The sequence below is a fragment of the Centroberyx affinis genome, unplaced genomic scaffold (genome assembly GCF_046629955.1).
Source record: "Centroberyx affinis isolate AG114_WGS23_722 - 3 ecotype Tasmania unplaced genomic scaffold, CSIRO-AGI_Caff_v1 ptg001406l_1, whole genome shotgun sequence".
Lineage (NCBI taxonomy): Eukaryota > Metazoa > Chordata > Actinopteri > Beryciformes > Berycidae > Centroberyx > Centroberyx affinis.
The window spans coordinates 226-14,068 of record NW_027279887.1 but is presented as its reverse complement, the minus strand read 5'-3'; the positions used below and the strand labels follow the sequence as shown (position 1 = coordinate 14,068).

Below are 13,843 nucleotides of genomic sequence, written 5' to 3'. Positions count from 1 at the left end.
ATTTGAATAAATAACATGCATTCAAAATTGTTTTGGCGTTGCAGAAATCTGATGTTGTTGAATTATAGTGTATGTGTGTGTGTATGTGAGGAGGTCAAAGAGGTGGGGCAGTGAAGCAGTGGAGGACCTGCGTGGCCATCTGGACTGTACGGACTGGGTTGTTTTTACACTGCTGCCTATAGTCTGGATGAGTACACAGATGCTGTGACTTAATATATCAGGTTCTGTGAGGACTGCTGCATACCAACACGCACCAGGATGAGTTATAACAATAATAAGCCCTGGGCCAGTTGCATAAAGCGTATAGTTTAAGACTAGTCTAAGCCTTAGACTGGTCTTAGATTCTCAGGTTGGAATAGTCTAATTAAGGCTGTCTGTTACTTACAACTGACTTATTGTGAGGTAGGAATGTTAGCCACCTTCCCCCCGGCTAATCTTGAGTTAAGAACTTTGTTGTTATGGCAAGGAGTCTGCCTAACTGTCAGAGTGGGACGTTTAAATACTGAAGCTGTTTCAAACAAGATGCCAAATCTTTGGTTTTTGGGAAGAGTGAAGAAGAGAGCGAGTCTTTGGAGACAGAAACAACACATTAGAGATCTACAACAACCAAGAAGTAGTAGGAACAGGCAAATATACATTTTGATAGCAAGTTTGATTTAAAGTCACATTTAAGTCTAAAACCAGGTCTATCTTTATGCAGCTGGCCCCAGGTTCACAGCAAAACTCAGACGGCTCCATTTAGACAAGGAAGAGGCTTTCAGGAGTGGAGACAAAGACAGGTTTAGATCGGCCAAGTACTCGTTTGGCAAGGCAGTGAAAGAGGCCAAACGACAGTACTCAGAGAGGCTTCAACAACACCTCTCTGCCAACGACCCGTCTTCTGTCTGGAAGGGGCTGAAGGCCATCAACAACTACAAGCCCAAGCCCCCCCACTTCTTGAACAACCCCCACCTGGCCAACAAACTAAACAAGTTTTACTGTCGATTTGACAGTCCTCTCACTATCCCTCAACCCCCCATTTACATTACATTACGTCATTTAGCAGACGCTTTTGACCAAAGCGACTTACAATAGCACATTTTGTCAACAGTAGTGAAACAAACTGTGCATCACAGTCTTCATCAGCTAAGACTTTTAATAAGAATAAGTAGCATTCGTTGAATTTTTTAATTTTTTAATTTTTAATTTTTTTTTTAAGTTTAAGAAGGGTAAGAAGACAGATTAGTTCAAGAAGGGTCCAGGTGTAACCTGAAGAGATGTGTCTTTAGTCTCCGCCGAAAGAAAGATGGGCAGTGATTCAGCCATTCTTACAGAAGGGGGTGGTGTTCCACCATTTTGGCGCCAGGGATGAGAAGAGTCGCGACTGGCATGAGTGACTTCTGAGCCCACATAGTGATGGAGGGGCGAGGCGACCTGCGAGGGTGTAGGAGCGGAGGGAGCGAGGCGAGGTTCAGAACATGACCAGAGATTGCAGATAGGGTGGGGCAGTCTGATGTACTGCCCTGTAGGCGAGTACCAGTGTCTTGAATGTCATGCGTTCAGAGATGGGAAGCCAATGAAGTGACCGGAAGAGGGGAGTGACATGAGAGAATTTCGGTTGGTTGAACACCAGATGGGCTGCAGCGTTCTGAATGCGCTGTAAATGTCTGATGGCAGAGGCAGGTAGCCCGGCCAAAAGAACGCTGCAGTAGTCCAGGCAGGAGATGACAAGTGCCTGGACCATCACACAGTCCCAGTCCCCCACTTACTCTCATTGCACATCGGACCCAGTCACTCCCCCCTCCCTGCCACTCAGTCTCTCTCCATCCAAGGGAGGGAAGTTAAGAAACTATTCAAAAGACAGAATCCTTGCAAGGCACCTGGCTCTGTCTCTCCCTCCACACTAAAACACTGTGCAGACCAGCTGTCTCCAGTGTTCACTGGCATTTTCAACCTGTCACTGGAATCATGAGAGTGGCGAGTGACAACACGTGACATGAAAAAGATTGATGCCTTCCACAATGGATGCCTCGGGAAAATCTGGCGCGTCTTCTGGCCTGAGAAGATCTCAAATGAACAGCTATACAAGATGACTAAGTGCAACAGTGTGGTGCTGGAGATCAAACACCGCCAAATTCGATGGCTAGGGCATGTCTTCAGAATGGACCAAAAGATCCTAAGGTTGCACTAAGATGGACTTCACCAGGGAAAAGGAAGCAGGGCCGGCCTAAAACAACCTGGCGGCAAACAGTGACAGCTGAGTTAAAGGAGATGGACCTAAAATGGGGTGAGGCACAGCATGATGCAGCACAAGACAGGTCTAGATGGAGGCAGATCGTCGAAGCCTTATGTCCCACCAGGGACGAAGAGGATTAAGCTAACTGGAATCATGCAGTGTCCCCACCTGCTTTAAATCTTCCACCATCATTCCCGTTCTCAAAAAGCAGAGAATCACAGGACTCAATGACCAGTTGCCTTGACCTCCGTGGTCATGAAGACCTTCGAGCAACTCATGCTCTCCTACCTCAAGGTCATCACAGACCCCCTCCTGGACCCACTGCAGTTCGCCTATAGAGCCAACAGGTCTCTAGACGCTGCAGCCAATCTGGCCCTGCACTTCATCCTCCGGCACCTGGACTCCCCTGGTACCTACGCCAGGCTCCTGTTTGTGGACTTCCGTTCCGCATTCTCCCCCCTTCTCTTCTCCCTATACACCAACACCTGCACCTCCAGTCATCAATCAGTCAAGCTCCTGAAGTTTGCTGACGACACAACTCTCATTGGACTAATCTCTGATGAGGATGAGTCAGCTTACCGATGGGAGGTTGACCGCCTGGCCTTCTGGTGCAGCTCAACCACCTAGAGCTCAACACACTGAAGATTGTTGAGATCGTGGTGGACTTCAGGAGGAGCCCATCCCCAACCACCCCTCTCATCCTGTCTGACTCAGCAATAAACAGAGTGGAGGCATTCAGATTCCTTGGCACCACCATTGATCATCACCTCAGGTGGGAGCCCAACATCTGTGAGATCAACAAGAAAGCCAAGTAGAGGATGTTCTTCCTGTGGCAGCTGAAGAAATTCAACCTGCCACAGACTATGATGGTGCAATTCTACACAACCATCATGGAGTCCATCCTCACCACATCCATCACCGTCTGGTTTGCTGGGGCCACCGCCAAGGACAAGGGCAGGTATCATCCGGTCTGCAGAGAAGACCATCGGCTGCAGTCTGCCAACTCTTCAGGACCTGTACACCTCGAGGACCAGAAGGCATGCAGGAAAGATTATGGCAGACCCCTCCCACCCTGGACAGCATCTGTTTGAACCCCTTCCCTCTGGTAAGAGGTTGAGGTCTATCAAGACCAAAACCTCACACCATAAGAACAGTTTCTTCTTCTCCATGGCAGTGGGACTCACAAACACTCGCCCTGCCTCCCACTGACTCTGCCATCCCCCATGGACTCATAGTAAGCACCCCCCTACCCCCTCCCTCTCTCCCTCACACATACACACACACGCACACTCACTCTCTGGACTGTGCGGACTCTGTGCAGTACTATGCGATATTTTCACAAACTGCTGAACTGAACTGTCTTAATTATTGATACTATTTTTTATAACATATCTTATAATATACTTAATATTTTGACTTATATATATTTCATACTTAATACTATATACAGTAACACTTTACAATAAGGGTCACTAAGTTAAGGGTTAGATAATGCTTAATAAGCATTAACTAACCCTTAATTAACTAATGTCTCTGGTAATCATTGTGTCTGGTGTTCATGTTAACTAAGGTAGTAATTTAGACATTATTTAATAGTCATCTTTATAAACTATTAAATCATGTATTTTAATACTGTCTTTTTAAAACGATTTCAATGCACTTTCACTTTTTATATCTTTTATTACTTATGTCTTTATTTTTCTTTTATTTATGTAAAGTACTTTTATTTATGTAAAGTACTTTTATTTATGTAAAGTACTATAATTGCCGATGTGTATGAAATGCGCTGTATAAATAAACTTGCCTTGCCTTGTAGTCAAGGAAACCGATACAGAAGTATGCCGTTTCCTGTCCCCCCGTGACGTCAGAGAGGAGGATCACATGTCCACCGGGAGGCTCTGTCTGGAAAACCCACTGGAATAATCATCATAATAATAACAATAATACTCGTCTATTCAGAATGGATACTAATTTATATGTAATCGGTACCGGTCATGAGTGTATAGAGGGGCAGGCTGGCTCTCCAGCCCGGTGTATTTAAACGCAGCCAGTCAGTATGGAGATCTGCTGGATGTTTACGGACTTTCTCCCTCACCAGGAAGCTGTAGGACCGCTGCTTCCATTACTATAGCCTTCATTCTTCTATCAGACACAGAGATACATTTTGCACAAAAACAAAACAAGCAACTGTGTCTTATTGCCGCAGGCTAACCAGCGCTGTGTGACCGTAATCAGCAGGCTACAACCCGTTTCTATGCAGCTGTTTTTCCCGGCTGCCGTCTGGTTTTAGGGCTGTTTCTCCTCGTACTGTTTTATAACTGTATTATAACTCAGATGCTTTACCGGCTTTACCTTAACTAGGTTACTAGCCTACTTCGTGGACATGTCTCAAGTCAGACTCTAAGTGTTTTTTAATCCAGTTTTATCAAGTTTTTTTACCAAAGATGAGGTCGTCTCTGGCTCCCGGCATACAACTTATCACGTCTTTTTCTCGAGATAGTTGGTAAGTTTCCATTATCGTTGATTCCTATTGTTCGTCATGCTTTCATATAGAGAGCTTATAGAGGCTGGCGGTAGGGTTAAGGGAACAGCTCTGGTCAATTTGTCTCTTATCTCTCCAGTGTAAATGATTGGCTTTGCCACATCGATAAACGCACATTCTGTGAACTTAGATTGGGGTCAATAAGCCCAGCAGCGAGTTCACTCACTTTGCGGAATTTTAGTATCACTCCAAACAAATTACTGCTTGTTCTCATTGAGGCTTTCTGCCAAAGAAGACCCGTGGTTCTGTTGTACGATAGCTTCACGCCTTAAAAATCGGGCATTTCCATGTTTGCTTGCTTGCTTGGTGGGCAGAAGGACGTAGTAGAACCTGAATTAAAACATTCGGCATAGAGACGATTCGCCAAGCAGCACTATTTCAATAAAATATCAACTCTTCGAACTTCTTCACTGCTCTCTGCCCCCATCCACGGTGTATTGTGGTGGACGAAGACTGTGGGAATAACAGGCAGTTCTACAGACAGGTTACAGGACTCTTAAAAGGTCTAAAGCTTTGTGATAAGCAAGGCAAGTCAAAGTTTGGCTTGAACTTCTCCCTATATCGTGGAACCAGACGAACCAGTAGAACCACAGTTTGCATTGACAGAAATTACTTCCAAACGTATGTGCAGAACTTTGAACCCACAGAAAGTAATATTCATAAATGTGAAAGTTGCATGTAAGGAGGACAAAGCTGTCCACATGCGATTTTGCTGTTGAATACTTTTTTATACAATCGTTGCATATTCAATATTTTCATTCAGCCTGTTGCCTGTTCCTTTCTGAAACTTCAGAGGGATGAAGCATGACAGTTAATTGAAATGCTTGCTCAAATGAACACATTGTCACTGCTATGTGACAAATGACATACTGGACAGCTAATGAAGGCTGACATAATGGAGTCAGTGTTGTTGAATGTGCCATATAGCTGCTATGAAATTCTTCTTAAGCTCTTCTTATAAAGCAAAGCTATTCCCTCCTAGATTGTGACGTGAACTCGTAAAGGTTCAACATGTTTATTAAGCTCAATTTAAATGAAGCATAGCATGAATAAGCCATATTTTTGAATCAACCAGATTCTAACACACTACTGAACAGTTTATATAAAGTTAACTAATGGCCAAGAAATGTGCTGTAACTGGATACGTTGTTAAAATTTGCTAAAAGTTGCTAAAACCTTTGTGTAATTTCTCCTCTTCAGGTATCGAAGCTTCACCCTCTTCCTCACCTTCCTCTTCTACACTGCCTACCATCTTTCACGGAAACCCATCAGCATTGTTAAGGTGACTGTTAAAAAAAAGACTGAAAATGTATATATCCCCATTATTCAATAATGTTACTAACTTACCTTGATGTTTCTTTTGCTACTAGCCTCCAACAAGCTAGCAAGGCTAGCAAACTAGCCCAAGAACCAGGCAAACACAAACCATTAATATTGTAGCTATCCTACTATTATGGATATCGTAGGTTAAAAACTGAGCTAAATATTTATATTGTATTTTTCTTTGCCTTTCATGGTGTTACAGCCATGCCCACTTTGACCTATTTGGCTGTCAACAAACAGTAGTCGTAATAAATTCATAGCTTTGAAATGCTACCAGGCATAAAAACACACATTTCTAGTGAGGTGGCTGCACCCACAAGTTTCTCGATAGCCCCTGTTTATATATATATACATATATATATATATATAAGTATCACAATATCAATGTTAAAACATCAGCCAATGACTTAATACCATAGCAGTTCAATTTTGTTTGGTACTTTCTGAATATTAACAGCTTTGTAGTCATTCCACGACACCGGTACGATTTGGACTTTGACGTTTTTAGATTTTTTTACCAAAATGTATTACTTTTCTGCACACCCCATAACATTAAGGACATATTTAACTTCCAGAAACACACATTTTCCCACCTCAGGCATCAAATCCCTATTATTGTTGGTCATTATTTTATGATATGGGCACTATTAGTCTTCAACCCCGCTATGGACATTGTGGAAGCTGTCTGAATATGATTATAAAATGTATTTGTAATGAAATCAACATTTTCCTATTAATCACATGTCCCTCACACTAATTCAATAAATATATAAATTACATAAAATCTCACACTTTTGCTATACTAAAGCCTGAAATGGGTACTTTTTGTGACAGCGACGCAAAGATGTGGTTTAACTTCAGAATTTGAACTAAAATCAATATTCTTATGATTGCTCTAAACATTTCAGACAGAGTTAAATCTTAAAGCTAAATAAATAAAGCTATTAATAAAGCTAAATCTTTGTGATTCTACTATGTCTATGAGATATTTGGTTGGGTTGTTGGACTCGTAGGCCAACTGACCTGCATCCTTATATGTTATTTTTTCTTTGATATTCAGAGTGAGCTACACAGAAACTGTTCCACAGTCATCCGGCCAATAGACCTTAACGTAACCGACAATGCTACTTGGTGTGACTGGCAACCCTTCGGTGAGTCCTTTACTTCTGTGATTCTCAACCTTTTTCACATCAAGGACCCCAAATTTAGTACACATTAGGGCCATGGACCCCCATTTGATGAGATTTTGTATTTATTTTGTATATTTTTATTGTTAGATATAATTTTGTCCAGAATTCCATGACTGTCTGTATTGTAGGCAGAGAGATAACAGTGAAATTATGATAAAAAATAGTCTTTCTTCTACATTCTCTAATCATGTTAACTTCTTGTAAATTAAATAACGGTGAAGTTTAACACTTTATCAATTTGCTGGGGACCCCCTGGAACCCCCTGACGGACCCCTGGTGGTCCCTGGACCCCCCGTTGAGAACCACTGCCTTACTTGATATGATCTCTAGCCAACTTGCTTGCCTCATCGATGAGAAAATAATGCAGACATGTATTTAACATTCCTGAATTGAAAAATGCTGTTTTCTCTCTGTAGACCAGGACAACTACAAGACACTGTTTGGGGTCTTGGATAACTCCTTCCTGGTTGCTTATGCCATCGGCATGTTTTTCAGGTCTGTATGCATTGCTGTTGGCTGAGCAAACCGTGTGTACTTGTCTGAATGTTTGTTATGCTGAATCATCATCATTTACATCATGATTTTTGTGTTTTTTCCAGTGGGATATTTGGAGAGCGCCTGCCGTTGCGTTACTACCTGAGCGTCGGGATGCTGCTGAGTGGTTTCTTCACGTGTCTGTTTGGTCTCGGCTTCTACTGGAACATCCACTCCATATGGTACTACGCCTTTGTCCAGGTACAGACCTTACAGGCTACAGTTGACCCCAATGATAGATGCAGCTGTTCTCCGAGCATCGTTTTTCGAGGCGTCTTTGAAATAAAAGTTGGAGAGAACTGGGAAGCTTGGAATGGCTGTAATCCACTTCTTGTCAATGTTGCGCTTATTCAGATGGAACTATTGTAAAATCACATTCGTAGGGAAACAAGGAACTCTGATTGGCTGTTGACGGGCCAGAAATCTCAGCAGCTGGCCATGTAATCATTGAATCATTGGTATTGATCAACAAGCCTGTCAACTCTCTATAAATACACTGCCTGTCAAAAGTTTGGGGACACCACATTTTTCCTTAATTTTACTGTTTTACACATTTTAGAATAATAGTAAAGACATCAAAACTATGAAATAACACAAATGGAATTATGCAGTGACCAAAAAAGTGTTGAACACATCAAAACTATCTTATATTTTAGATTCTTTAAAGTAGCCGCCCTTTGCCTTGATGGAAAGGCAAAGGCTTTGGAAAGAAATTTCAGTTTAACTTTATTTCAGACACATAGGTCCATATCAGCAAAGAAATAGAAATATAAAAAAGTACCATACGAGGACAAAACAGCACAGAAATATGTACAAGATCATGGCAATTCACAAGTCCACAAGTGATTAAAACACATACAGACATTTGTTCCAATGTTTCCAAAAACAAGAGGAATACCTTGTGTCACTTTGTGTAGGCTCAGTTAAAGCCATTATGATTACATTTTTCGAATCAATTAGCCGACACATAAATTTATGCATGAAATTCCTCAGCACAGAATGAAAGGTGGGAACATTGCTAGTCACAAACATTATGACTTGCACTTGTCCATCTTGGGAGCTTAAGCAAGATTCTGAATGCATCATTAAATGCCACCTGAAGCGTTATCATTTTTGCTTTACTATAACTGCACCACAGGTGGGCTGTATAGAGTGGAGTACAGTAGGCTTTAAAAAGACATTGGGTAAATTGTAATTGTAAATTGTAATACATAGGCATCACTATTTATATTTGTCTAAGAAACTAATTTCAAGCATTTAAGCATAAGCCTTTAAATCAAAATGGCTTTAAGATGATGAAAAACATAAAAAAAAAAAAAAGTGCATTCCATCAGGTGGGTCCAACCTTTTGATGGGCAGTGTATATTGTGGTCATTTTGGTCACTTCTTGTTCCTTTAAAGATATAATAGATAGATGAGAAACAAGTTGTAAAAATCAAATGAGACGTTCTCATGGAGGCTTAGTCAGGCACCACTCACACATCACATGACTCACATCAGCATCATATGACTGTCTCAAGGGCTTATTTAAGCTTGGGCGTGGGAATGTGACAAAGCACCGCCTAGTGACCTCCTTAACTCTCTCACTCTCTGTAGGATGTGTGCTCATGTATATTATATTTATTGTTTGTAGTATTGCCTCATAGCGATGAAAAAGAGGCTTTAATACACTAAATTCACATTCTCTCTTCTTTCCCTCCATTCCCCAGGCCATGAACGGACTGATGCAGACGACCGGCTGGCCGGCAGTAGTGGCCTGTGTGGGCAACTGGTTTGGAAAGGGGAAGTGAGTACTGCACTGGGACTCAGTATTGCTGATTATGCAGTATCAGTTACTTCTTTTTGTAGTCGGCCGACACACACACACACACACACACACACACACACACAAACGCATGCAGACGCACGATCCGGGATTACCCAATGATGCAAAAGTGAAATTAGATACAAGTAGAAAACATGTTTGATCAGGTTTGTGTGTTGTCATGTTATTCAAGGTCAAAATGAGAACACATTAGAGCAGTGATTCTCACCTTTTTTCATATCAAGGACCCCTAATTTAGTCCACATTTGGGCCACAGACCCCCATTTGTTGAGATTTTGTCTCTCGGACCCAAATCTGTATATATTTCCATTGTTAGATATGATTTTGTCCAGAATTCCATGACTATCTGTATTGTAGGTAGAGAGATAACAGTGAAAGCATGATCGAAACAGGCATTCTTCCACATTCTCTAATTGTGTTCACTTCTTGTAAATGAAATAATGGTGAAATTTAACAATTCATCAATTTGCTGGGGACCCCCTGGAACCCCCCTCAAGGACCCCTGGTGGTCCCCGGACCCCACCTTGAGAACCGCTGCTTTAGAGATCTTGTTTATGAAGGTAAATCTGCGGCAAAAAATCAGACTGGATGTGGATCTCAGATACTGGATCAGTGCATCCCTAATGCACTGACCCCCCCCCACCACTAGCTTGATGTATGGAGTTCAAGGATCTTTGTCTGGCAGTGGTGTGGAGTGGGCCAATAGCAAGGATTTTAGTTTTGTCTTGGACAGACAGACATTACAATCCTTCCTCCAGCTTGGATCTCTTGCTATCGTCTGGCTGTGGGTTACTTACAAAAAGTCGATGAAAATCTAAGACTGCAGATTTGATACTTTCGATGGCAGCTGTCATGCCATCATGCAAAAGAAAAGAAATCTGCTCATCCCTTGTGTTCTTGTGCTTCGGTCATCAGGCGAGGGTTCATCATGGGCGTCTGGAATTCCCACACCTCGGTGGGAAACATCCTGGGTTCCCTCATAGCGGGGGTCTTCGTCTCCTCGGCCTGGGGAATGTCCTTCATCGTCCCCGGCCTCATCATCGCCTCCACTGGGGTCCTTTGTTTCTTCTTCCTGGTTGAGAGTCAGTATCATTTCACCTGCTTCATAACGCGCGCACATACACACCACCACACTCCAGTTACGAGAGGCAATTCAATAGTGCCTTAATGTTGACAGTAAAAGAATCAAGTTCAAGTTTATTTACCTAGCGCTTTAAAAAACAAAACACGTTTGTACCAAAGTACAGAAATTGGTAATAAAAGACAAGCATAAAAATGCAAGAAGAATAAAAACACATAAGAGCAGAAAAATAAAATAAGTAGACATACACACGGACACACCCACTCTCTCTTTAATTTCAATGGCTGTACTGTTACCGTAAAGAATTCTGTCAAAAATCCTTTACTTAAGTAAAAGTATCAATACAGCAATGTAAAAATACTCCATTACAAGTAAAAGTCCTGCATGGAAAATCCTACTTAAGTAAAAGTACATAAGTATTAGCAGCAAAATGTAGTTAAAGTATTAAAGTAAAAGTAGTGGTTTGGTCCCTCTGACTGATATTTTATTATATATGACATCATTAGATTATTAATACTGAAGCATCAGTGTGTAAGCAGCATGTTACTGTTGTAGCTGCTGGAGGTGGAGCTAGTTTGAACTACTTTATATACAGTTAGCTAGTTTAGTCCAGTGGTTCCCAGCCTAGGGGTCGGGCCCCTCCAAAGGGTCACCAGATAAATCGGAGGGGTCGTGAGATGATTAACGGGAGAGGAAAGAATAAAAAACAAAGTTCTGATACACAAATCTGTTTTCAGTTTTTGGACTTTTTCTCTAATCTTTGATTTTTGCTGAAATATTGGATCATTTGAACATTTATTGAAATGAAACCATGTGAGGTTTAGAGGGAAAAATCACTATTTGGTGGAGCTGTTAACAACTCATAGACATCTGAAATGTGACCCCGACTACACACTGCTTTTTGTAAGACGTCAAAAGCCAAAAAGGTTGGAAACCACTGGTTTCATCTTTAACAATGTGTTGTATTTTAAAAGCTTGTTATATTATCCATTGTGTCAAATCTCCATCTGAAAAGTAACTAAAGCTGTCAAATAAATGTAGTGGAGTAGAAAGTACAATATTTCCCTCTGAAATGTAGTGGAATGGAAGTATAAAGTAGCATCAAATGGTAATACTCAAGTAAAGTACAAGTATCTCAAAATTGGACTTAAGTACAGTACTTGAGTAAGTGTACTTAGTCACTTTCCACCACTGAATCTTGGTATCATCTTTGATTCAGATTCTCCTTTGACAACCACATCAAAGCAATATCACACTCATGTCACACTCAGCAGCTTGAGTACTTCTCCGAACCAGAAAACACAAATATATTACTCTGGTCTTGGTCTCTTTCACTGGCACCCTGTAGGCTAATTGCATAAACTGATTACAGAATCCCACCGGGTGCAGAGCCTTCTCCTATAGCTTCTACCTCTGTAATGAGCTTCATGCCTTTATCAGGGAATCAGACACTGTCTCAATAGTTAAATACAGACTTAAGACTCATTTACTCAGCACAGTCTACAACACTCACCTGCAGTCTGCCATTCACTTACTTCTCCTGCAGGCTGTCCTGATATTGCCTGTCACACACACACACACACACACACACACACACACACACACACACACAAGCTCTGTCCTGTTGCTTTGAGTTTTTTGTTATACTCCTTTGATCTCTTTTGCGTCCCTTGTTTTTCGGGAAACACTTAATGGCAAACCCATCTACAGGGTTCCTACGCAGGTCTGGAAAGTCTGGAAAAGTATTAAAAATGAATTTTATCATTTCCAGGTCTTGAATAGTTTGGGAATTTGAAAAAAATGTCTGGAAAAAGTATGGAAAATGTTGCGGTTCAGGTCCGATACACACATAATTCTAGCTTTTATGTTGTTGTAGAGCCACTTTGAGTCCACAGTTTTTGTTGATGTGAAGAATAATGTTCAGATAGAGGGACGCTCTTATTACCCAGCCGCTGTCAGCATGCATTATATCAAATACCCACCAAAATCAAATCCGGTCAAGAACATAGGGTCTGGGAAAAATATGGAATTTTAAAAAGGAAACCGTGTAGGAACCCTGCCAATCATCTCACATATTCTGATATTTGTCACTGTGAAGAACAATCTTCATCTATACAGTGATATGACCTAGTTAGCAGGGGCAAGATGTCTATCTGCGTAAATCATATTGAACACCAGACAAAATCTTGAAAACAAATCAAGGTCTGGAAAAAGTATGGAATTTTTTAATTGAAAATGTGTAGGAACCCTGCATCTATTTCTATCTAAGTGCTCTAAATAAACTTGACAAAAAAAGTTCTCTTCCAGATCGCACATCTTAGTTGTTGATTGTCCGAGTTTGTCTTAAATTTCTAAATTGTTCTAAAGAAAGTCCCGTTGTTTTCCTCCTTCCCAGAACCCGAGGACGTCAACTGCACACCTCCTCAGCACCATGTGAGTTACATCAGAGCCACATTCAGGTTTCCCATTCACCCCGTGGCATGATGGCCATAACTCTGTGTGTGTGTGTGTTTATGTGTGTTAGTGTGATCAGGAGAGCGGTGAGAAGGAGCCTCAGGCGCAAAACTCCTCCAACATCGAGGAGATCTTCAGCAGTGCCTCTGCGATCAGCGAGCCTCCGGAGGCTGTTGAGGACCACACAGAGGCCATCAGCTTCTGTGGAGCTCTCAGTATACCTGTGAGTGGGAACAACTGTTAATTCCATCTTTTTTTTTTTTTTTTTAACAGATTTTTTATTCAACACACATAATACAGAGCAGTGATTCTCAACCTTTTTCATATCAAGGACCCCTAATTTAGTCCACATTAGGGACACGGACCCCCATTTGATGAGATTTTGTCTCTCGGACCCAAATCTAAGAATATTTTTTATTGTTAGATATGATTTTGTCCAGAATTCAATGACTCTTTGTGTTGTAGGTTGAGAGATAACAGTGAAACATGATCAAAATAGTCATTCTTTTACATTTTATAAGTTCTTGTAAATGAAATAATGGTGAAGTTTAACAATTCATCAATTTGCTGGGGACCTCCTGGAACCCCCTCAAGGACCCCTGGTGGTCCCCGGACCCCACGTTGAGAACCACTGATACAGAGAACATACAACTTGGAGGAGATGCATGTACAATTACAC

The 13,843-nt window shown here is 41.5% G+C and overlaps 1 protein-coding gene across 1 annotated transcript; it reads left to right on the top strand.

Annotated features, from left to right (window-relative positions):
• Positions 1 to 4,095: 4,095 nt before the first annotated feature.
• slc37a2 (solute carrier family 37 member 2) lies at positions 4,096 to 13,387 on the top strand (the record flags this gene model as incomplete). Its single annotated transcript, XM_071526348.1, has 9 exons — positions 4,096 to 4,718; positions 5,958 to 6,039; positions 7,141 to 7,231; positions 7,687 to 7,765; positions 7,870 to 8,005; positions 9,514 to 9,590; positions 10,545 to 10,711; positions 13,106 to 13,143; positions 13,235 to 13,387. Coding segments are annotated over exons 1-9 (882 nt in total), but the record flags the coding sequence as incomplete, so codon positions are not given.
• Positions 13,388 to 13,843: the final 456 nt, after the last annotated feature.